The 23,273-nt window shown below is 57.2% G+C and overlaps 8 protein-coding genes across 8 annotated transcripts; 4 read left to right on the forward strand and 4 right to left on the reverse strand.

Annotated features, from left to right (window-relative positions):
* Nucleotides 1-1,001: 1,001 nt before the first annotated feature.
* Nucleotides 1,002-3,156, forward strand: CONPUDRAFT_77307 (uncharacterized protein; the record flags this gene model as incomplete). Its single annotated transcript, XM_007776176.1, has 13 exons — nt 1,002-1,022; nt 1,076-1,104; nt 1,163-1,170; nt 1,231-1,253; nt 1,343-1,379; nt 1,436-1,495; nt 1,549-1,701; nt 1,769-2,000; nt 2,054-2,108; nt 2,460-2,568; nt 2,628-2,707; nt 2,925-2,951; nt 3,067-3,156. 13 exons carry the CDS (start codon nt 1,002-1,004, stop codon nt 3,154-3,156), a joined length of 924 nt encoding a protein of 307 aa, XP_007774366.1.
* A 1,300-nt stretch (nt 3,157-4,456) lies between these two features.
* On the reverse strand, nt 4,457-5,057 carry CONPUDRAFT_65507 (uncharacterized protein; the record flags this gene model as incomplete). The annotated part of the gene is made up of 2 exons (XM_007775897.1): nt 4,457-4,831; nt 4,887-5,057. Coding segments are annotated over 2 exons (546 nt in total), but the record flags the coding sequence as incomplete, so codon positions are not given.
* A 1,565-nt stretch (nt 5,058-6,622) lies between these two features.
* Nucleotides 6,623-10,819, reverse strand: CONPUDRAFT_93394 (uncharacterized protein; the record flags this gene model as incomplete). The annotated part of the gene is made up of 3 exons (XM_007776177.1): nt 6,623-6,986; nt 7,297-9,292; nt 9,361-10,819. 3 exons carry the CDS (start codon nt 10,817-10,819, stop codon nt 6,623-6,625), a joined length of 3,819 nt encoding a protein of 1,272 aa, XP_007774367.1.
* Nucleotides 10,820-11,112: 293 nt separating this feature from the next.
* CONPUDRAFT_147220 (uncharacterized protein) lies at nt 11,113-12,325 on the reverse strand (the record flags this gene model as incomplete). The annotated part of the gene is made up of 3 exons (XM_007776178.1): nt 11,113-11,955; nt 12,015-12,139; nt 12,198-12,325. The coding sequence occupies 3 exons, from the start codon at nt 12,323-12,325 to the stop codon at nt 11,372-11,374; spliced, it is 837 nt and encodes a 278-aa protein (XP_007774368.1). The 3' UTR covers nt 11,113-11,371.
* Nucleotides 12,326-13,379: 1,054 nt separating this feature from the next.
* Nucleotides 13,380-14,785, reverse strand: CONPUDRAFT_131896 (ubiquitin-conjugating enzyme). The gene is made up of 6 exons (XM_007776179.1): nt 14,683-14,785; nt 14,591-14,602; nt 14,172-14,286; nt 13,946-14,041; nt 13,820-13,855; nt 13,380-13,735 (listed from the first exon to the last, which is right to left on the reverse strand). The coding sequence occupies exons 1-6, from the start codon at nt 14,695-14,697 to the stop codon at nt 13,557-13,559; spliced, it is 453 nt and encodes a 150-aa protein (XP_007774369.1). The 5' UTR covers nt 14,698-14,785; the 3' UTR covers nt 13,380-13,556.
* A 145-nt stretch (nt 14,786-14,930) lies between these two features.
* CONPUDRAFT_169436 (POZ domain-containing protein) lies at nt 14,931-15,655 on the forward strand (the record flags this gene model as incomplete). Its single annotated transcript, XM_007776180.1, has 5 exons — nt 14,931-14,995; nt 15,052-15,187; nt 15,268-15,313; nt 15,367-15,521; nt 15,618-15,655. The coding sequence occupies exons 1-5, from the start codon at nt 14,975-14,977 to the stop codon at nt 15,653-15,655; spliced, it is 396 nt and encodes a 131-aa protein (XP_007774370.1). The 5' UTR covers nt 14,931-14,974.
* A 598-nt stretch (nt 15,656-16,253) lies between these two features.
* CONPUDRAFT_65681 (bifunctional acetylglutamate kinase/N-acetyl-gamma-glutamyl-phosphate reductase) lies at nt 16,254-19,351 on the forward strand (the record flags this gene model as incomplete). The annotated part of the gene is made up of 7 exons (XM_007775905.1): nt 16,254-16,406; nt 16,472-16,757; nt 16,818-17,209; nt 17,269-18,442; nt 18,560-19,122; nt 19,183-19,230; nt 19,301-19,351. The coding sequence occupies 7 exons, from the start codon at nt 16,254-16,256 to the stop codon at nt 19,349-19,351; spliced, it is 2,667 nt and encodes an 888-aa protein (XP_007774095.1).
* Nucleotides 19,352-19,674: 323 nt separating this feature from the next.
* CONPUDRAFT_131906 (Metallo-dependent phosphatase) lies at nt 19,675-22,957 on the forward strand. The gene is made up of 12 exons (XM_007776181.1): nt 19,675-19,861; nt 20,111-20,321; nt 20,453-20,478; nt 20,592-20,690; nt 20,750-20,861; nt 20,939-21,084; nt 21,147-21,304; nt 21,369-21,446; nt 21,520-21,740; nt 21,825-22,029; nt 22,099-22,224; nt 22,289-22,957. Exons 1-12 carry the CDS (start codon nt 19,715-19,717, stop codon nt 22,614-22,616), a joined length of 1,857 nt encoding a protein of 618 aa, XP_007774371.1. The 5' UTR covers nt 19,675-19,714; the 3' UTR covers nt 22,617-22,957.
* Nucleotides 22,958-23,273: the final 316 nt, after the last annotated feature.

Below are 23,273 nucleotides of genomic sequence, written 5' to 3' on the forward strand. Positions count from 1 at the left end.
GAACGTACTATTAACTGGTTACCGTAGTCCCGCCGGAGCCAAGCAGAGGAGCTTATTTTTCTCTGCGAATGTTTTAGCCACACGCCGGTCCCTGATCTGTTTTCAGCACCGGTCAAGACTCTTACAAGACGAGACACGTCGGGATAATCCGTAATGCATCGAGGCATGATGGACAAGAAAAGCTGAAACCAAACCGAAAATTCGAAGTCCGATACCCTCTACACACGGGACACTGATGTTTGTGATTGTTCACTGAAATCTAACCTATTCTAGTTTTTGTGGCATTGCCAGTGCAAGCGCTGCATCCATGCTGTCCTCAACTTGAAGTTCCGTCAAGTTGTCAGATACATATGTGTATAGCCAGTTGCTGATTCACAATGCAGGTTCCGTGCCTCAACAACAGGCTTGCAATACGGAGACTCGCCGGAGACTGATTTTCTGGTTCAAGAGGACGGTGGCAGAAAGAAGGCGTTTAAAGTTCATCGTGGCACTAACTTAGACATTAGCGATTGGGTTCCTAATCTCGGTCCTTCAAAATACTGCCGAAAATCACCGTATCGATTGAGCCATATAAGCAGCAACAACGACTGGTTGGTTCTAAAGTGGACCCCACTCTTGTTTCTTTCGCCACTGGCGGTCATGTCTTCAATCCCAGTTGAACTCGGGTCGGACCTTCTATCTAGATATAGCATAGGTGAGCCGTCAACTCTGATAACGTCCAATCGGCGCAATAACCATCAAGCAGTGGCCTCCTTGACATGTTTGTTGTACGACTATGGTTAGTAATCTCATTAAACCTCCATTGAAAACACCTGGTCTGAACACGTGGTAATCCTTAGCAATAAGTCTGGACCTCGAAGTACAAGCTCGTTTCCCTTGGACAGATGGATTCTAATCGTGCCGTGGTATTCTTCAGATAGAATTAATTTGGGTTAGTCCAATAAACCGTGTGGAGCGAGTAAATGGCTTACGGAAGTCATTAGATGAAAAAGTTGACTGCAATGTCGTTGGTGTATGGACTGGTATGTTTGCCATCATGTAAGAAACGGTCAATCTAAAACGATGTTACCCGTAGTTGCGCTATGTTGGAATACTATGGGCCGTGTGAGTCCCTAGCTCAATCTTTGTGCATCTTGCGGCTCGCTTATGACCACCTCTGTAGGTCTCAAAGTTCGTGAAATTATCCATCGCTCAACTTGAGCCACACTAACTAATCACTGCTAGTTATAGTCAATGGGCCAGTCTCAAGTCAAGTAAGTCTATTACGCAGTCCCACCGTGTTTTTAGGATGGCTGATAGAGATATTCTCCCGACAGACGTATGTGCCTGAATTCTGATGCAGCGGTTTGGTAATAACTCCTCTTTGCAACAATGCAGATGTGAGTTTGATCGGATTGAGTAGTATCTGGACTATGGTTTGAACGATGTCCCGCAGGCGCTATCTTGACTGATATCTGTATGGTGACCGGTCTTGCGATCGTATCTCTTTTACAAGGTAAGCCTCTGTTTAAGCATTGTAGTTGGTGGCTTCTGGACGGGCTTGTGTAGGGATGATGGCTCTTCGAGTGTACATACTCCTCGAGAAATCGAAGTATGTTCTTGTGATCCTTGTGGTGGGTTTCTTGATCACCCAATCCGTCACATTCTCTATCGTCATATCCGAGTCCTTGGTTGCGCGTAGTGGAAGCATTGTGACACCAGGTAAGTGGCCAACATATCAATCCTAACGCTATGGACGAGCATTTATGACACATTATATATTCAAAAGCAAACGAAGCCATTTCTGGTATAACTTCCTGCAACAAAACGTCGTCCGAACCTAAGCAATGGGTTTGGCCGTTATGCTGCTCCGCCCTTATGGTGTTTGAGCTGATACTGATTGTTTTATACTTGTACTCTGCTGTATTACAACTAAAGCGGCCATTGTGGACGTCTATCAGACGCTCCGCTGGCGCCATAGGAATGTTTATTGTTAAACAGAGTCTGATATACTTCATTATGTGAGTTGTTCCGCATAACTGATGGGAAACTGCTCATATCCAAATCTATCCAGCGCATTTCTTGTATTACTGATTACTGCTGTGGGTCAATCCCCTACACTTCAATCGGTGAGACGTGTACAACCTTCTTTGGGAACGTCGGTCTCTGATTTAATGGCACAGTCTACGGTATATTCTACGATCAGCTCAATGATGGACTTTATCTTGTTAACGATGATCGGGCCATGGATGTTTCTCGGCCTTCGAAAGCAATATGAAGAAAGGAGAGAGAGAAGTAACCTAAGCTCATTTCAAGGGCCAACCTTGCGCTTTGCAGACAGTGATAATACAGGAGAGGAATGAATGTATACGTTACATGGTCAATCGCTGATCTATCCAGACACGTAAAATGATTTATCACGCGTCACGGACTGCTATAGTATACATCGAGCATTATCATACTATGATAGATCATTTCAGCTTGTATCAGAGCCCACAATGGGTTCTATCAAGGAGTATGAGACGGCTCCTAAAAAAGGGCGATTCGATCCCTACCGGCGCAGCCATGTGCCACTATTTCAAGTTCCAAGTTTGTCTGTTTTCGGCCATGTTAGGCGCTTTAGTTACTTGTCTTCGGTATTAATATAGTCCTCTTCAGCCATGGAGGCGACAATATCGGTGACACCCTTCGCCGATACGGTGGTGTAGCTCAAGATCAACGTCAGACAGTAAGTGGGTAGCGCTACAGCAAGTCTTTGTTACAAACGGAGGTGGATAGTCGAGACACTTGAAATACAATAGAGATAGAATAAGGATATCAGAAGAGGTAGTGTATCATCGACATGAGGATGCAGCAGTCGTGATTGCCACAATGACCAAAGCTAGGACGGCTACCAGAGCCAGGTCCATAGACGTAGGTAATGGTCGTCAATTATCATAGTCTAGACCGCGCGTCAAAATCTAAAACACAAAGTGAGTCCTTCGTTCGAGATTGGCTGAGATAGCAGACATACCGGCCAACAGGTTGTAAAAACACTTGTCGCACATGTGATCCGAGTCTTTGATAGGCGTGAACCGACTCCGGCAGGTGTTGCACTCTCGCGAACGCGACAATCCAGGGCTTGGGATGCGGCTCGGAGGGAGAGGAGTGCTTGCTCTCGAGCGGGAGGTTCTATAGGAGCGACTTTAAATCAGCTATGTGAAGACGCGTTTTCGGCGGGGACAAGCCTGCTTACATGTCAAAGTCATGGGAAGACAAGTCATCAGCGGGAGAGGAAGAACGGTCTGATCTTGCGGACATGATCGTAATATTCGTAAAGTGAGACGGAAGTCTTGCTTCGTCAAAAGAGTGCGGGGAAGTGGGTTGCGGGCCAAAAGGGCGCGAGGTTCGTTGCTCTCGACGGACGTCGCGCAGCGTTTTTAAGCCTCACGCGTTGTTGTTCGGCGTTCAAGCGCAATCGCCTTATGAGACAATAAGGTGTATTGCCGATGAAATGGAAATAGGGGCACCACCGAAGTACAATAACGTACAAAAGACTACAAATGGGAGTTGCGCATATGGAAAGCGCCCAGGTTACGCTCTGACACCGTGAGACCGAAGTGTGGTGTCGAGACAACAACGGATGCCTGGAAACGCAATTGAACAACAAACGGACAATGGGATCCGGCACGCTTCGGACGGTCAACTGATACACGACTGATACACGAAGCAGCCTTTCAACAATTCAGCGCGCCGCGTCGATGTCCCTGAGCATCGTTCCTTGTCCACATGCTCTAGCAGTAAAATAACGGTTGTTCCAATATGTTACGAGTGTTTCTACAACGAATGAATGCCGATATACAATAATGTATGCACATAATCTCATGAAGCATGAAGCGTATCATCATCCCCATTACCCTCTCGCAATCCTTCCCGATCACCATGACACAATCTCCAACCCATTCTACCCCACTCTACATCCACGGCGGAGGCATCCACGGCGGTCTCGGGGCGCCTCCGCCGCCGGAACCACCGGATGCTCCCTGATTGCCGTTGCCGGTATAGCGTGAATGTCCGTGCGGCCACGAAGGAGGGTACACCGAGCGCGGACCATCCTCGCCGCCCATGACAGTATCGCCATCGCCGTCCCCGCCGTCCTCATCGCTTGACGACTCCGAGTCGAGGTCCATAATGTCCGTCTCCATCAAGTCCATCAGCTGATGGCGGAGGGCGGCGGTCTGTCCGATGAAGACGTCAGGCACCCCGGACGAGGCAGGCCTAGACGAGGACGCAGACGTGGCGTTGGACGTGGTCATGGACACAGACACGGAAGGGCTGCTACTGCTCGGGTTTGGGCCAGAAGTGCCTGGGGAAGGAGAGTCGGCAAATAGGTATGATAGGTCAAAGCCCTCTCGCAGACGACTGGGGTTTGCGACCGGGGCTCGGCGTGGAAGTACAGCTCCGATATCGTCGGCGGAAGTTCGGGATGGACGCTGGCTTAAACTTGGTCTTGTAAGGGTTGACGGTGGGGGGAAGTATGAGACACCGCTAGACTGGCGATGAGGGAGCGTCGGTGCGAAAGAAGCAAGTGAGGTGCGAGGGTAAGAGTTGTTCGTAGGATTTGCCAGCCGGCTAGGACCTGCGGAACTGCTTGATATGCCAGCAGCTGCGTTGATACCAGACCGCGAAGTGTCTTTGACTTTCTTGCGACAGACTGGACAAGTGTTCGCGGTACCCAGCCATTGCTACGAAACCCAACGTTGAGCGTAAGTATCTCGAGCAGCTTAGAAATATGGATACTTACTTCAAGGCATGGCTTGTGCAGCCAGTGGGTACAGTCCGGCAGACGCGATACTGAATCAGATGGTTGATACTAACCCATCGAGTGTCAGTCGAAAAATTTCGCAGCAAAGGTCAAAGATACGTACGTCGTCCAGACAGATCGGGCACCTTGTCTCACTATCCGCATTTGCCCAGTCCTGATATTTCGCGCTCGGCAGCGAAGCGACGACGTCTGCCGGAGTCGACCTCGGCTTCGCATCACCCAGCATACTCGCCAGCTCAATCAGACCTTCGTACGAAGAGTCGAAGAACTCATCAGGCTACCCGACGGACAGACAGACCCTTTCAGTAACATATTTCTGACCTTAGGGACATAGACACGCACCAAGTAATCGCCCATATGCCTCATTCTATCCGTGCCCATCAGCCGCCCCATGAACGTCGACCGCCGATCCCCACCAAGCTGGCGCGACCGATACGCCCTCGTGCGGAACCGCTCCCCAAGACCCGAGTGCGGCCCGTTCCCCGGCCCAGCCTCGTCGCGCTCAGGCGACCGGCGGTGCGGGCGCTGAATGCCCATCGTCTGCCCGAGCCGCTCGAGCATCGTGAGCTCTCGATCTCTATCCGTGCGCTCCCGCGACCGAGCGCGGCGCCGGGGCGAGGTAGTCGACGTCGGAGCAGCTGCGGGCGGTGGGATATCCATGGCTTCCCCGCCCCACCCGACCAGATCGTCGCTATCAGCCAGATCGCGCCAGACATTGAGCACGCGACGCGATGGAGATCCCGGTCTGTGCGCTGCAAGCGCGTCTCCAGTTTCCACGCGAGTGCTGGAGGGAGAGCCGCTGCCAGCGCTTCCCGGTGTAAGGCGCCGTTCACCAGCGCTGAGCACGCGCCGCCGTAGCCGTTCCTGCGACGCGCGGAACGCGGTGTCCTGCGCGCGGGCGGTGGCATCCTCGTCGGACCTGCCGAGGGCATGCAGACGGTGCAAGCTGAACGGATTGGAGCGCCTCGCTGGCTCCATGATCGACGCGGGAGGTGAAGGTCGATGCGTGTATTCGGAGCGGAGCCATTCGTCGAGGTCACGCCCGGGATCGCCACGAGACATCGTGAGGAAGAACTCTTCGAAGCTCTCCGGAGTCGGCGGGCGCACGGGCGTTCTTGTGGTTGCTGTCGCTACAGGAGGTGGCGACGGTCGGTTGAAGCCGGAGCGTGTAGTGGGTGCCATGTACGAAGCAGGACGTGGTCGCGAATGTGGCTCTACAGGGCGCGAAGATGCCGACGGGTGCTCGTTGTGAGGCAAGCGAAGGAAGCTGCTACGAGGATCGGGGAAGTCGCTTCTAGTAGCCAACCTGCGCCGTTCGTTCTCCGCAAAGCGCTCCGTAAACTGCTGTTCATTCGTGCTCGAAAGGCCATCTCGGCGTAGGGTGCTGAGCGCTTCACGGAGGCTTCGCAAACCAGTACCAGGGTTGCCAGGACGTTCCGTGTCTTCGTGGTTGGAAGACGCTCGTGAAAGCGCAGAGGTGTCTATGCTCGATAACGTTGGTCTAGGAACGACAGGTGGCTCGCGAGGATCGGAAGTGGGAATGGGCGTGCTCGAAAAGCTAAACTCCTGCGACCTCGAACCGTCGGTCTGGGTCGTCGTTTGCGTTGAGTTCTCCTGCGCTCTATTCGAGCTTGATGAACTATAACGAAGCAGTCAGCCCTGTATGCGATTTAAGATCAACAGGTAAATCCACAAACCTGCCGGTGTAATCCAACAGGCGTTGCCATTCACTGCAAACATACCTCGTCAGAAAACTGCGGTCAAACGAAGACAACACGGAAAACACATACTCTGCAGTGACCATCGGTCCCCATGTCTCGTCCACTCTCTGCGGGTAGTTCATATGGTAATCATGTATAAGCGACCAAAACCGATCCGGCGAGCCAGCACTTGCACCCGGTGGTGGTGGCGGCGGCGGCGCAGTGTTCTGTCCAACGCCACTCGCCCGCCCACGCTGCATGCGCTCGACAGTATCGCGGAACATCCCAGGCTCGAACGTATCTTGCGCGCCCTCGCCGCGCCGCGGGACCACGCGCCGTGTCGCTTCGCCGCTATGCGTACTAACACCGGTGCTCGTGCCTTCCTGGCCTTGAGCTGTAGGCACTGGCGCGCGATACGGATAATACAGCTGCGGATTCGCGGATGCTTGATTCCTGTCTTGATCCTGGTTTTGCTGACGCTCGCGCTCGCGCTCGCGTTCCGCCTGATGCGAATGCGGGAAGAGCGAATGCAACGACGGCAGCCCGCTGAGTGGTCTGCGCGTGTATGTGTGCCGCGCGCCGGCACCTGCACCCGCTCCCAATGAGTTTGGCGGCGGCGGTGGCCGGCGGGGCACGACAATCTCCCTGAGCCTTTCTCTCTCCCTCTCCCTCTCCCTCTCTCGCTCGCGCTCGCGTTCTCTCTCCCGCTCCCGATCCAACTCCTGCTGCTCCCGCTCCCGCTCCTGTTCCCGCTGCCTCTCCCTCTCCCTCTCCCTCTCCCTCTCCCTCTCGCGCTCCATGTCATTCCACAACCCAACCCCAAAAAACTCCTCCATCCCCCGCGCCTGCGCCTCAGCCTCGCGCGCCCACACGTCCCCCGAGTACCGCACAGCATGCGACGGCGGCGCCGGAAAATGCGGCACACCAGGCTCAGGCGGGATCACGGCCGGCTCGTGCACCGCGTGGTTCGAGCCCGGGTTCGAGCTCGGGTTCGAGTTCAGGTTCGCAGCCGCAGCCGCAGACTGGCTATTAGCCCCACCACCGCTCGCACCCGACACGTCCGCGGCGGCTCGCGCGCCCGCAGGCAGCGGGAGCGGTATCGGATGCATAAACGCCATCGGCATGCCCCGCCCGTGTCCGTGTCCGTGTCCGTGCTGCTCGCCGCGGCCTCCACCATATGGGAGGTAGAAGTTTCCATTGCCATTGCTATTACCGTTGCTGATCGGGCGCGCCGCGGTGATTCCCGCGCTCGCGCTGACACCAACGGTTCCGGAGCCGGAGCCAGGGTGCGAGCTCGTATTCGAGATCAACGCAGCGCGCCGCCGCTCGCGCTCGCGGCCCGTCTCGTCGACGAGCGAGTTGGAGGGCATGCGCGACGCGGGGCGGGCGGTGCTGCCAAAATGCGCGGACCAGTGCTCGTGGACGCGTTGTTGTTGACGCTGGTGTTGATGTTGGTACTGCTGAGGTTGGTACTGAGGTTGGTGCTGAGACTGAGACTGAGACTGCAGCTGAGGGTGATACGACGGTGCATGCACGTGTGCAAGGGAATGCACATGCGCGCCGCGGACGTGCTCGTGGTTATGGGCATGGGCATGGGCATGAGCGTGCAGCGAAAACGAATGCTCCGGAGCAACGCCACTGCTACCGCCCGCGCTCGATCCAAACGTCTGAGCCTGAGTCTGATCCCGCGTCTGTCCCTGCGCCTGCGCCTGAGGCAGAGGACGAGTCGGCGACGCCGAGTACGACGCGAACGCGGGAGGCACAGGCGACGACGAGCGCGTCGGCCTGAACTCGAACAGATGATCCAAGCTGCCCGACGGCACATCTCGCGTCGCAGAAGCAGACCCGGCCTCACCTCCAGGCGTAGGCGTAGACGCACCCGTCGGCGACGACGTGTTCTCCAGGTTGAACGAGTCCGGCGCCTGTGCCTGCGGCATGACATCCGTGGTCGTGGTCGTAGTCGCCGTCGCAGTCACAGTGCCATTGCCCGAAGACGGCCGCACGCGCGCACGCGGCGACAGGTGGCCCATATCCGGCGAGCGGAACAGCGAGCGGATGTCCCCGGGAATAGGCGCGCCAGCACCGACATTGATATTGATAACCGATGGATGCGCATCCACCGAGCCCGCGTTCGCACCTGTGCTCGACATCGAGCTCGTCTCCATCGACGAGATAGACGCAGCAGCGGCCGCGAGACTCGAGCTGCTCCCGCTCCCTTCGCCCTCCCCGTCCCAGAACGACCAAAACGCGTCCGGCCCTCCCCTATCCCTATCCCCATCCCTACTCGCCTCCCTCGTCCTCGCCCGCTCGCGCTCCATATGCCCCCTCTCCCGCCTCTCCCTCTCCCGCTCTCTATCGCGCGCATGACTATCCCGCACCGCGTTGCGCAGCCGCTCTGCCACATTCCTCGGACGCAGATTCGGGCGCGGCGAGGTGCTCATTGCCGTGCGCGACGCCGTAGCCGCGGTCGTAGCCGCTCTCGAGGCAGGCGACCTCGCGCGCCGATCGGGGCTGCTCCCGTGGCCGAACACCGGGTAGACGAGCTCGAGCTCGGGCGAGGACGGGAGCGGGTCGTCCTGCTCGGGGGTTTCATGCGCGCCGCCGCTGCTTTCGTTTGTGAGGAGTCCAGCGGGCGAGGAGACGACCTCGTTCAGGTAAGGAAGTGAGGAGACGTAGCGCGCCGGGCTGGAGACCGGGGGTGCAACGATGCTGGGGCTTGCGTTCATGCCTGTGCTCATGTTCGAGGTTACGCTAGCGCTCCCACTGGCGGACGCAGCGTTGGCGAGGCGAGAGGCGAGACCAGGACGTGCTGTACGAAACAGAATAGAGTATATAAGTATGCTGATCATGGAAAGATGGAGCAACCGCAGCACTTACCTTGGGAAGCGACTCTAGACGCATCGACACCCGTCGAAGCAGCCCTCGGCCCTTGTACGTGCTGTACGCGCAAAGCCCCAGGTGGGCGCCTCAGTGGGCTAGCCTCGTTCGACCTCGTGCCCGTACTGCTCCCGCTGCTAGGACTAACGTCAAGCAGCGTCCGCGCGACACTGTCCTCGTCACTCGTCTCGTGCGAGCCAGCGCCCGCGTCCGGGTACATGGGCATGGGTATGTCGTCCTCAACTACGGAGCCGGCAGGGGCAGGGCCCGCAGTGGCAGGGGAGAAGGACCAGGGCTGTCTGCCGCTGGCGCGAGCATCCGTTTCAGAAGCCATCTGCGTAGCTGTACTACCGCCTGTTGCTGTAGCAGTGCCCGGGCGCCTATCGAATCCAATCTCGAGGTCGGAAGATGAGGGTGGCACAGCGTGGGACGCGAGCGATGACGTCGAGCCTGACGCAGGGGGCAAGGACAGCGAGCCGTCCTGCTCACGCAAGGCAGCCATCTCGCTCTCGAAGTTCTGAAACCGCTCCAGTGCCCGGCGGAACACATCTGTCGAAGACCGCTGGGGGCGTTCGGGGGTGGAAAGGGTGGCGGAGCGGGAGCGAGCGCCCGATGGAGAGGGCTGTATGCTGTCGTCGGGGCCCTCACCGTCGTCTATATCCATACTGCTGTCAGGTGCCACTGCGTCATCCACCTCCTGGGGACGGGGGCCGGAGAGGGTGTTGCTTGCTGAAGGAGCGCTGGGGCGTCTGGCGGTGGCACCGGTGCTGGCGCTCGAGGCATTCGAGCTTGACGAGCTGCTCGACTGGGAAATAACGGAAAGCGGCGTTGAGATGGGATTGATAGAGATGGAAGTGGAGGAGCGCGGCCCGTGCACTCGATGCTCGCCTCCGTGGGATGTCGACAGCCGCCGACGAGTATATGCATGGGCATGAGGCCGATGGTGATGCTGCGATGGAGAACTGGAGTGGATGTGATTATGTGACTGCTGGCCCTGTGAAGAGAACGCAGAAGAGGAGAGCGCAGGGTGACGGGGCTGCTCGGCGCTGAGGTCGCTGAGGCTGCTGGAGGAGCTGTCCAGTGCGGACGCAGCGGTCTCGTACTCGGTCGAGCGATTCGAGCTTGCTGCTGATAGGTCGCTGTCTGCTGAGCTGCTGGCACTCCTAGCCCTTTTGGTGCGCTGGGCCTCGTGTGTAGGGTTCCGGGCGCTGTCACTGGCGGTGAGACTCGTGTTGCTGCTTGAAGCGTACCCGTGGGGACCGCTGCTGCTGGCGGCGCTTTCGATGCTGCCACTCCCGCTGGTGCTCCCGCTGCCACCCGGACCACCACTGGCACCGGCGACGTGGTGAGGCATGTCGTCCCTGTTGTCGTAGCCAAACTGGTCGAAAGAGCGCTTGAAGCGTGAGGCGGTCGCCGTCGACTGATCTGTTGTAGCGCTGATGGCGTAAGGGGGCGCCATTGTCGGATCGCCTGTGGCTGTCAGCAACCAGCTGCTGGTATAACTGGCTGGCAGTGGAAGTGAAAAAGACGATGGGGGGACAGGACAAGACTAGTTTATTATGAGGCGGCCCTGGGGGAACTGGGGCAGGCATGCGAAGGCCAACCGGTCGCCTGGACCCTTTCCTCGGCTCAGGCTACGGCATGACACTCAACCCGCTACTCCCTCCTTGGAACACAACCATACCAAACACGCGCCTCTTTGTCCGATACAATCGTCATTTATTGCTCATACAATGCTTGTACACTGCAACTGCATGACTCAACTCTGCTGCACACTTCGGACAACTTCGGGGGCCCTCATCTCGGCATCATGCGAAACTTAACCGACGTTTACGATTCAAGTCCAGCTCAAATGACAAAGGGAGAGGTTGGGTCCAATGCAAACAAGAATCTAACTTGCTTTACAATGACAAGAACAAGGTCAGCCGACCTGCAGCGAACAATGTACGATACAGCCAACATTCGTGCAATAACTACTAGTAAACCCTCAGCTCTTCCCATATCCCGACCCTCACATCAATGTCTTCATCACGGGCTCGCTGTGCGAATTCCTAAGCACATGTTGGATGCTGCCCGGCTTAGGAAGGGCCCGCGGTGGGCTAACGGGCTGGTAATCTGCCCCAAGCGTCTGAGACGACGACGACCCATACCACGACGACGTTGGAGTCGCCAGGAGCATAGTTTCAATCCGCGGCACCTCCGGCAACACCCTCTTGCTGCTATGCGAAGCCCCCGTCTTCTCAGTCTTCTCGGTCCACCCATAACCCTCTCCCTCCTCGTGTGTACCACATGTGCGCACCAAGCTCACTGTCAAGTTACGGGTCCTGTCGGTATCCATAGAGCGACTAGCCACAGAGTCGGTGCTGCTATCGGCAGCCGGCTTCAGAAGTCTCGCGGTCTGGAGGAGTTTATCCAACTGTCGCCCCTTCACGTGCGTCCTCACTACCATCCATCCGAGGAGAATGGCAACCAGGACGGCAACCGCGAGGGTGCAACCGTCTAGCACCTCCAGAGTCCTATCATTCGCGAGCGTCGTCTCGATGTCGAGAATGGGTATGCTTGTCTCGCTGCTTGTGCAACTATGACTAGGCGTTGCTAACCGCCTCTATTGTAAGCAACCCATCGTGGACAACATTCGTCGCCCATTCACTCACCTACGCTGGTAGTTGACGTAGCAACATCCCAGCTCCCGCTCCCTCCCTCATCTCCGTCATACGTTACACTCATTGCATCTGACGTATATGCTGCTACAGCCACAGAGCCCGTGCTCGCGCCAGGGCTGAACGGAAAGCCACAATAAGTACGTGCCCCATACACCCACAGAATCAACCACTCACTCTCTCCTCACAAAGAAAACGCCACCGTCCCCGATAGGCGATTGCGTAGGCAAAGCAGCCCCAAAGACACACGCGACGCTCGCGAGGGCAACGATGCCACGTAACGACCGACAAGGGAAGGAAGTCATTGCGGAAGTAGGAATTGCGCTCGTTGCACCGCTCCGCCATCGCACCCACTTTTATTGCAAAACCCAGAGACCGGAGGAGCGCGTCTGGCTCAGACCGCTACTATGCGTATGTGGCGGGAGCGACGCCCCTCTCAAATCACACTGGATCCACGGCATCGCGTGGTCTCGATGAAGAGCCCGAGCACATAGTACTGCCAGTATCGCGCCGCAGAAGCTGCCTGCATAGCGAGCCCGTGTGGTGGGCGGAGTCACGCCGTTGATGTGTATCCTGAACTAACAATAGCTGTAACAGTACGTGTTCTGCTTCTGCGCAGGTGAGTCCAGGGCCGGAACGCCCATTCCGCTTTTCTTGGACGCTGTGCGGATCATCCTTGGGGCCCAGAGTCTCAGCACCCATCGTCCTGCATTCGGGAATCCTTGTTCTCGAGCTGATCGACACCTGGGTCAGACAATGCGACTCGTTCGGCGGATAATGGTCGGATCCCTATCTTAGCGCCCACACAAACACAGCAAGTATGAGGTCTGGTGTGGTACCCGATGCTGGTCATGTTATGTCGGACACACTCGGTCGGTGTGTACAGCAACATCCGGGGTGATAATCCGCAAGCACGGGACCAGGGTACGATTCATCACCACACCAAGCACTGAACCAGCAGGTTTAAGCAGATGATCCCTCACTCCGATTTGTACACCTATCAGTACGAGATCTCGTGAGAGGGAGAGCCACCGGGTCCAGTCCAGACTGAGGGAACCGCTCGTGATGAACGGCGCGGATTCCTGTAGTACCATGATCGTGTATGGTTGGATCCACACTCAGCGCCAGCCGCAAAATCGGCACGTTCTTATCATGTTGATGCGAGTTACATTAATGGACATCACAGGATACCTACCACACCTACAGTATACTAGTATGGGGTCAAGTGGAATAAGTTTGCACACGGCCATACAGTATCTTGAACACATTCACTTTCAGCGTCTATAAATGCGTCTGTAGACCTCAGAAAAGGCGAGAACCAACAACCGCAAGCCTACTGCTTGTATTTCCCTCATCGAGAGAAAAACGAGGTCTATAAAGCCGCCTTTACGCCATAGAAAGTACTTGTGTATTACACCCTAAACTATCCATACACCATGACATCACAATCCTCTTAAGTTCAAGCTTCACGTTCCATTTCTCCCCCGCCCCGACATGATCCGGGCGCCGACCTCATCTTTATCCTCGTCCTCATTCTCATGGGTCGGAAGCATACTGCTCCGTCCACTCGCGGCTAACGCGCTGCGCGTCCGCCTCGTTCTCCTTGTAGTGCTTCGCGACGTCGGTCGCGAGCGGGTCGTCCGGGTTCGGCGCGCTGAGGAGCGCCTGGATCGAGAGCAGGACGGTGCGGATCTGGAGCGCAGGGGACCACTTGTCTATTGTTGTTTTGTTTCGTGTGCGTTAGTGATTATTGCTTAGAAAGGGTGGGTGAAGGGTGATGCGGGGTGGATGGACGGTACCTTTCAGGATGTCCAGGCAGATGCGGCCGAGTTTGTCTGTGGCGGGTGGAGGAGAGGGTGAGTGGAGATGATAATGATAGGATGCGTAGCGTGAAGTGGGGGGTTGTGGAGGGACAGAGAACGTACCGATGTTGGGGTGGTATATCTTCGTGAGGAAGCGCACCTTCGGTGGAGCCATGGGGTACTCCTCGGGGAGGAACAGCTCGAGCTTGAACACGCCCTCTATATCACAGCCACGCAAGAATCCATATGCATGCGCAAGAGGTAGATGGTTCGTCGACGATCATGTGCCCACCACCGTCAGTTTAGGAAGGAAGAAAAGGAAGGGCGCGATAGGGAGACTCGGACGCACTCTCGAACGGGCTGCCTCCTGGGCCGTTGATCTTCACGTCGAAATAACGAAGGTTGTCGTCATGCGGCACGGCGGTGATGCCCGGTGCGGGGTCGGCGACGAGACGCTCCGTTTCCTGATTTCCATGCGCACCAAAGAGTCGTGTGGCACGTACCGTTTACGAGTCCGGTAGGATGTGGGAGGGTGTATAGTGAGGGTCGGAGCATTCGGACATCAGCGAGACGAGTGTCGAAGAGGCCAGAAGATCGGATGGGAGACGCGCGGCGATTGCGCGAGGTGGAGTGTGTGGGTGGAAACGCATGAGACATCCGAGTAGACGAGTCCAGGTCACGGCGCAGATTATGGCGACAAAATGAGAGAAAGGACATCGTCAAGTCAGCATGCACTATCCTCCAGAACAAGTCAAAGAACGAGCGCACCTTGATGATCCGCTGCACGAGATAACGCAGGCCCGCCAGACGTCAGTTTCCCTCAATCCCACACACGACCACACGATCTGTCACGAGCGCACCTTGGGAAGCGCCATGCCGCTAGTATATTACTTGCGATAGCTTCAGAGAGTGTAGATTCCGAACGAAAGAGGGCGGAAGCGAGCAGGGCAAGATGAAACAAGCTGTAACTTGCAAGGGACGGGAACACACAAGCCAGGCTGAGTGTAGCATCGATCCGATGCCCGGTCCGGAACTGCCCCATTTGGCTAATGGGTTGACGTAAGCAGGCGCGTGAGGGCGCGTCTTCCTCCTGTCTCTGCGCGTTCGCTCAACGTTCGCTGCTCAGGCCACAGACTAACCACCTGCTTCAACATGACTGACGTTGATATGAATGTATGTTATGCATTGGGTGCATATAACCACTCGGCTTATACCAGGAACCTCTCCAGGGCGCTGACGATGCCAACGGCGTTGATGCCGGGAACGACTGGGTGCGCATCAAGAGCGCGGACGGCTTCTCGTTCCTCGTCAAGCGACGTGTTGCCATGGCCAGTGGAACGCTGCGAAACATGCTGAGCGCAGACAGTATGTCTTTTCGCTCATTCATCCATCTCCCTTCTACCCCTGTCCTTGCGTATTTCACTGCTCACCCCGTTGGTTGACAGGCAATTTCAAGGAGGCACTCGCGAACACATGTCCCATCGAAGAGCGGTGCGCTTTAGACCTCTATGATAACGATCCGATACTGATTTGGACTGCTGTAGAGCTGCGGTGGTAGAGAAAGTATGCGAGTACATGTCCTTCAAGGCACATCACGAGAACGCGCCGCCGCGCGAGGAGATCCCTGTCAACGAGTTCACGGAGCGTATACCCCCCGAGATTGCGCTCGAGCTGCTGCTCGCCGCCGACTACCTCGAAGGTGCGTGGTGTTTGTGCTTCCCCTCTTCCTTCGGCCGACGCATTTCATTTCGGCAGTGTGATGCCGATGGTTCATCTTCCACGGGACGAGGCGCAGATCTCTCCGAAGCCTTCCTCCCAGTCTTCCTCCTGTAGAGAGTGAACGTTGCATGTTCTTTGAATGTACATTCGAGGAGAAGAACGCCCACAGCAAGCAGACATGATGTTGTCCAGCTCCCCAGATCCAATGAGATTGCGCGCATATATTACCTGTATAGTATCCAATCACCACCATCATGTTGGTCACACACCGAGAGCGCGTGATGGCTCGGACCGTCTTAGATTCATGGAACATGTTATCGTACTTGCTGTTGAACAGGATCCACGAGTTTCTGTGTAGAGCGAGTAATGCAATTGGCTGGATGTAAACAGCAAGGGGTACAGCAGCCAACAGCAATAAGTGTTGCACGGAGGACACATATAAGCAGGAATAGGCCTTTGCTCCCTCTCATTTCCCGCCAACCTCGAGGCCCCTTCAAGTCCGAGAGGTGTTGTGGTGAGTCAGTCCGAGTGACGCGTGAAGGTTGCAGCAAACAAGCCCCTTGACTTTTGACAGGTTCCGAGGCCGTAATAACCGAATAGGCGAACCACCTTTTCTCCTCCTCCCCTTCCCTCTCCTCCTTGTACCACCCCTCAGAGTCCCCGGACAGAGGTCTTTTGCTCCATTTCTACACTTTAACAAAGACAAAAAACGATGCTCGCTGCGGCGCGTGCACGAACCCTCTCCGCCCGTGTCGCCCACAGCACACTCCGCGCAGGCAAACCTCAGGCCACCGCCCTCTCTGCCGTCCGGCGGATTGCCCCCTCCTCCTCTCGTTCCATCCAGTCCGTAGCCCAGACAGACCGTGTATGTCCAACTTCCTATCCTGCATATCCCTCGTCCGACGAAAAACTGACACTGGCGGAACCCAGGACACAATCACGCGCCTGCTCTACTCCCTCGGCACGAAGCGTGAGGTCGAGCGCCACCTCCGTATTTTCTCCTCCGCCTCGCACCCCTCCCAGCCTGCCAAGTTCGCTGTCGTCAAGGTCGGCGGCGCCGTCCTCGGCGACCTCGACGAGCTCGCGCTCTCCCTCAGCTTCCTCTACCGCCTTGGCCTCTACCCCGTTGTCCTGCACGGTGCCGGGCCGCAGCTGAACGACATCATCGAGCGCGAGGGCATCGTCCCTGACTACATTGACGGTATTCGGGTCACCGGTACGTCCCCTCACCCAAATAATTCCTAAAGTAAAGCGCTCATCTAAATATCCAACACAGACGCCAGGACGCTGCAGATCGCCCGCCGCGTCTTCCTCGAAGAAAACCTCAAGCTCGTCGACGCACTCGAGAAGCTCGGCACGCGCGCGCGCCCGATCAACTCGGGCGTATTCACCGCCGACTTCCTCGACAAGGACAAGTACGGTTTGGTCGGGCGCATCACGCGCGTCGACCGCCGCCCGCTCGAGGCCGCCATCCGCGCGGGCGCGCTGCCCATCCTCACGAGTCTGGCGGAGAGCCCAGATGGCCAGATCTTGAACGTGAATGCGGACATTGCGGCGGGCGAGCTCGCGAAGGAGCTTGAGCCGATGAAGATTGTGTTTTTGAACGAGAAGGGCGGGCTGTTCCATGGTGTGACGGGGGATAAGCTGGATGTGATCAATCTCGATGAGGTGTGTCTCAACAAAATGTTCCAAATCTGGTCATGGGCTGATGAAATGATGTCTGTCAGGAATACGACGGGCTCATGAAGCAGCCGTGGGTAAAGTACGGCACGAAGCTGAAGCTGCGCGAGTTCAAAGAGCTCCTCGACCACCTCCCGCGCTCCTCCTCCGTCGCCGTCATCAAGACCGCCGACCTGCAGCGCGAGCTGTTCACCGACTCGGGCGCGGGCACGCTCATCCGGCGCGGCTACCGCCTCTTCAAGCACCACTCCATCAAAGAGTTCGGCCCCGACCGCCTCCGGCAGGTCATCCACGACCGCGACCCGGACGTGCGCGCGGGGCTCGCGAGCGTCGCGGGCGTCCTGCACGACATCAACCAGACGGAGTACACCATCTACGGCGACGAGCCGCTCGACGCCGTCGCGGTCGTCACGCACCCGGCGGGCGAGGTCGCGGTGATGACGAAGCTGCTCGCGTCGCGCGCGGGCGTGCTCAACTCGGTCGTGGACAACGTCTTTGCGGCGATCAAGAAGGACCACCGGAAGCTGTTCTGGACGGCGCATGCGGACGACGAGAACCGCGCGTGGCACTTTGAGCATGCGGACGGGAGCTTCACGCGCGCGGGCAAGAGTCTGTTCTGGTATGGCGTGCAGGATGTTGCGGAGGTGGAGCGTGTTGTGCGCGAGCTGGAGAAGAGCGGGAGGCTGGATAGGGCGTATCTCCCTGTGGGGCCGAGTGCGCCGCCGCACCGCGCGGCTGGGTCTTCTGCTGCTGCCAGCGGTGGTGCAGGTGGGCTGAGGGGCTTCTCGACCCTCGCGCGGCGCACGCAGCCCTCTGGCGCTCGCGGGTACGCTACCGCCGCTCCGGAGCCGTCGACGGAGACGAAGCGCGTTGCGCTCATCGGCGCGCGCGGGTACACCGGGCAGACGCTGACGTCGCTTCTATCCGCGCACCCGCACCTCGAGCTCGCGGCGGTGTCCTCAAGGCAGCTCGCAGGGCGCCCGCTGGAGGGGTACGCCAAGTCTGCGGTGACGTACTCGAATCTGACGCCAGAGGACGTCGAGCGGATGGAGAAGGACGGCGAGGTGGACGCGTGGGTGATGGCGCTGCCCAACGGCGCGTGCAAGCCGTTCGTGGACGCCGTCGGGAAGGGCGCAGCTGAGGGGAAGGGCAAGGGCGGGGTGATTGTGGATCTGAGCGCGGACTATAGGTTCGAGGAGGGGTGGACGTACGGCCTGCCGGGTGAGCGAGCCGCTGTGTAATAACCTAGCTTGTGCTTTGTGCTGAAATATCAATACCGTTCTCTTTTTCCTTCCCTCCTCCTCCTTCTCTGCCCGCGTGCACATCTTCCTTCCCCAGAGCTCTACTCGCGCGACTCCATCCGCGGCGCAACACGTATCTCCAACCCGGGATGCTACGCCACCGCGGTTCAGCTCCTCTGCGCGCCGCTGCTCCCGCACCTCGCGCCTGGCACGCAGCCGACTGTGTTCGGCGTGTCGGGGTACAGCGGCGCGGGGACGGTCGCGGGCCCGCCCGGGCCGGATGGTGTGCTGACGACGGCGCCCAAGGTGACGCCCGAGAGCCTGCGGAACGCGATCAGGCCGTATGCGCTCACGGACCACATACACGAGCGCGAGGCGGGGCGCCATCTGTCGTCCCTCCTTGGGGATGGGGAAGTGAAGGTGGCGTTTGTGCCGGCGGTGGCGCCGTGGTTCAGCGGGATCATTGCGACGCTGTCGATGCCCCTGTCGGGCAAGCTTACGGCGCGGGATGTGAGGGCGCTGTTTGAGGAGAAGTATGGCGGGGAGAGGCTGGTGAGCGTTAAGAGCGAGGTGCCAGGGTTGGGGGACATTGAGGGCAGGAACGGGTTTGTTGTTGGTGGGTTCCAGGTGCATAGTTCTGGGGAGAGGGCTGTTGTTGTGGTGAGTGCTTTGTTCTCTGCGAGTTTGGAGGGCGAGGGTGGATGCTGATGTTGTGTTCAGGGCGGTTTGGATAATCTGCTCAAGGGTGCTGCGACGCAGTGCTTGCAGGTGTGTTATTTTTCCCGATTCACAGTCCGTTTGGTTCGGTGTTAGATGCTCACCACGACATTCTTTGCAGAACTTGAACCTGGCGCTCGGCTATGACGAGTATGCCGGTATCGACCCTTAGATGTCGTTGCGAATATAACGTATCTTGCGTAAAACGCGCTAAACTACTTAGATGTGTTCTTCATAAAGTAGATATCTCGTCTGTAAACAGCTTACCGTACATAATAAGTTACTACCTCTACCTGAAACTCTTAGTCTAAAGTTAACGCCATCACCACCAACTGATGTACTCGTATGATGAGCGCCGGGGTGTAAGCACTGAGCAGAGAGCAAGCGCCCGTTCCCCAAATGGACTCGTCGCCGGCGCGGGCACCCACTCATCCGCACCCTCCACATACTAGACGCTCCTCCTCCCTCGCACGACCCGTCCAACCCCTTGCCCACCTCACCTCTCGCCCTCCGCACCGACGCCCGCATCCCTCTCATGGCGGGGTCCAATCAAGATTACTTCCAGTCTTCCCATCTCTATGGACCACTCGCGTCAGAGACGATCGCACCGGGCGCATGGGAGCCCGTGCCGGTTGGTCTTGAGCAGCACGACATCGACTACACGGAGAGAGCTGTTCCCCACGTAAGTAACGCTATTTGACTTTTTACGTTATCGTTTGGAGATGCGGTCGGTCCGAGTTCTGTGCGTTTGGCGATCGTGGAGTGTGGATCACCGATGTGCGTGCGGTAGTGGCACTTTTGTGCTTGTGATGTAGTTGCTCCTTGTATAGATGATGTTCAATTCGACGCGCTGCCTTCCTCCATCTCTTCGCTCGCTATTCGCGATAGGTCCATCAGCTGACTGTGTCCACCTCTTACATGTCCACTGTAGGTCCCCAAGCCCGTCGCCTTCCGCCCCACGGACGAGGAGCTCTTCCTGCGCACACCCGAAGGCGTCTACCTCCCCAGCTGCGACTTCCTCAAGGACCACTTCTTCAACGAGGGCCGCCTCACGGAGGAGCAGGCGCTCTACATCCTCGCGCAGGCGACGGACTTGCTCGCCAAGGAGCCCAACCTGGTGTACGTCGAGAGTCCAGTCACGAGTGAGTCTCGCGTTCCCGTTCTCACTTCCTTTTCCCCTTCATCGTCTTCTTCTCGCGGCTGCCTTGGTTCCCTCACACCCTGCTTTACTCTTGACATCGACTTGAGCGCTGATCGAGGCAACACGCCCCAGTCTGCGGCGATATCCATGGCCAATACGTGTGTCCCCCTTGCGTTCATGAGCTGCGCACGGTCTGCTGACGAGCGCATCCCGATTGCGGCTGGTCACGATGGCGGTGCCTATCCCGAATTAATGGATGGTGGCGGGATAGTACGACCTCATGAAGCTGTTTGACATCGGCGGGTCGTTCAAGGAGTGCTCGTACCTCTTTCTCGGGGACTATGTCGATCGCGGGACTTTTGGCATCGAGGTGCGTGGTCTTATGTACAATTATATGAGGCGCGTGCTGATTAAAGAGCCACTGCTTAGTGTCTGCTGTACCTGTATGCGCTGAAGTTGCAGTACCCGGGGTATATCACGCTTCTCCGCGGGAACCACGAGTGCAGGCATCTGACGGAGTACTTTACGTTCAAACGAGAATGTAAGGCGTCGTGTTCTTTGATATTCGCACCGCTGCTCATCCATCATCCGCTTCTAATCTACCATGCGTCCATGTAGGCCTGCACAAGTACTCGTCGGCCGTATACGACGCGTGCATCACCTCCTTCCAAGCGCTTCCCCTGGCTGCTCTCGTCGACAAACGCTTCTTCTGCGTGCACGGCGGTATCTCGCCACACCTCCTCACCCTCCAGGACCTCCACACTGTATGTCTCTTCCCACGCTTTCTTCAATTGACGCAACCGCTGACGCCCGTCGGATCCACCAGTTAAATCGATTCGACGAGCCGGGCTCAAGCGGGCTACTGTGCGACCTGCTGTGGTCGGACCCGATCGCGGACTTTGGATATGAGCACGAGCCAAGCGCGACGGGAAAGCCGACACATTTCCAGCATAACAATGTGAGAGGGTGCTCGTACTTTTACACGTGCGTTGGTCTCTGCGTCAAAGTCATCCGTCGACACCCGTCTGATTTTTGGTTTGATGGTTAGGTATAGCGCGGCGTGCAAGTTCCTCGAGACGAACGGGCTGCTGGGCATCATACGGGGGCACGAGGCGCAGGATGCGGGGTACGTGTGGTCCTTTCCTTTTTCCTCCTTATCGCATGAAACTCTTTCAATTGCGGCTAAATCGCGTACGCAGATACACGATGTATCGCAAAACACCAACGAAAAAGTTCCCTTCTGTGATCACCGTGTTCAGCGCGCCCAACTATCTGGACGTGTATCACAACCGGGGCGCGATCATCAAGTACGCGAACAAGAATATTACCATCAGACAGTACAACTCGTCCGCGCACCCGTATTGGCTGCCCAACTTTATGGACGCGTTCACGTGGAGTCTACCGTTCGTTGGGGCCAAAAGTCAGTTCTCTCTCTTTTCATACTTTCTGATTGCAATTGCAGTCTTTGGTGATAATATGCTGACGCGTGGTTACGATGGGACAGTCACGGAGATGCTGCTCGCGATTCTGAGCTCATGTTCGCGGGAGGAGCTGGAGGACACATCCGAATCGGGGACGATCGGGGAGGACAGCGACGAGGAGGGTGAGGCGGTTATCAGCCATGAAGAGGCGATGAGGCGCCGCAAGGAGGAGATCAAGAAGAAGATATTGGCTGTGGGGAAGATGCAGAGGGTGTTTCAGCTGCTGCGGTGCGTGTAGCGTTTTTCGGTGTTATCGTCTTGTGAAGAGGGCTGATGTGTGGTGCGGCGGTGTGTCAGAGAGGAGGCAGAGAACGTGTCGGAGCTGCAGGCGGAGGAAGAAGGGCTCGACGCGCTTCAGGGACCGCGGATGCTCGGTGTGCAGGGGAACCAGATGGGGGGCAGCATACGGAATTTCCAGGACGCGTACGTCACCTATCGCTTCCTCCTCTCCCGCTCACTGACTCAAATACATACTTTCGACACGCAGACGGCGCGTGGACATGCTCAACGAGCGCCTGCCCACATACGAGCCCCCACTGGACAACGCAGACGGTGCGGACGGCGACTTCCCCGTCATCCCCGCGCCGAGCATGCGGCGGCGCCCGAGCGCCTCTGGTGTCCCCGGTGTCGGCGGGTCCGGGTCTGATGCCGGGGCGGCGTCTGCACCGTCGATGGAGGAGCTTATCCGGCGCACGCTCAGCGAGGAGGGCGCGGGTGCGGATGGGGGGTATGTGGAGCGGATTGCGGAGAGGATTGCGAGGGGGAGGCAGGCGACAGGAAGGCCGATGCCGCTGAAGCGGTTTGAGACGACGTAAATGCAATGCCGGGGGTGGGGGGCGTGCTTTGCGGGGTTTGGGGTGCGAACAGGATGAAGGTGCCCGGCATTGGTCGCTGTTGAGGTGTGTTATACCTTATAAGCTGTGATTCGAGGCATTAGGGATACATGGGTGGAATTGTGGATGAATCCGAGGTCGAGCTGCTATCTTTAGTACTGATAGCATATACTGTCTATTCCATGTTGCTTTTCGCTGCTTTGATCTATAGCATTTTTGTGCGTTATACCACGCTCTTACTGTAAAGAATCGTGGAAGATACGATTAGTACAAAGTCCTAGTCAGTATCATTTGTTTGATGACTAGTACAATATTGCAAGTCGTGGAGCGGATGATAAGATAAGATAAGATTTTCATCGACTGAATGGTCGAGTAATGGGACCGAGCTTCGGCGTCAATGCGCTCCTTCGGCTCTTTCAACTTTGTCTCGTTCCCTGATCACAGTCGCTCAGCTTGTCATCCTACTCTGCTCTCCCCTCGTCGATGCTCGCGACGAATGCTCAGGAAATGCTGAATGTAATCGAAAACACCGGCGGTGGATGTATGCTAACTCCTCGGAGACTCGGCCCGTGCTCGGCCGTCTGCTGCTTGCTCTCACTTGTCCTCTGCTACCGTCAAACTTTCAACGCGTCCTCATCT

This window comes from Coniophora puteana, assembly GCF_000271625.1.
Source record: "Coniophora puteana RWD-64-598 SS2 unplaced genomic scaffold CONPUscaffold_16, whole genome shotgun sequence".
NCBI classification, from domain to species: Eukaryota; Fungi; Basidiomycota; class Agaricomycetes; order Boletales; family Coniophoraceae; genus Coniophora; species Coniophora puteana.

Coding starts and splice junctions, on each gene's coding strand:
- CONPUDRAFT_131896 (XM_007776179.1), bottom strand. Junction 14,042..14,171: donor AGGAGGCAGCCCGTTCGAGA/GTGCGTCCGAGT, acceptor GCTGTGATATAG/AGGGCGTGTTCAAGCTCGAG. Junction 13,856..13,945: donor GATATACCACCCCAACATCG/GTACGTTCTCTG, acceptor CACCCGCCACAG/ACAAACTCGGCCGCATCTGC.
- CONPUDRAFT_131906 (XM_007776181.1), top strand. CDS start 19,715: ATGGCGGGGTCCAATCAAGATTACTTCCAGTCTTCCCATCTCTATGGA. Junction 20,479..20,591: donor GCGATATCCATGGCCAATAC/GTGTGTCCCCCT, acceptor GTGGCGGGATAG/TACGACCTCATGAAGCTGTT. Junction 21,447..21,519: donor CACGAGGCGCAGGATGCGGG/GTACGTGTGGTC, acceptor TCGCGTACGCAG/ATACACGATGTATCGCAAAA.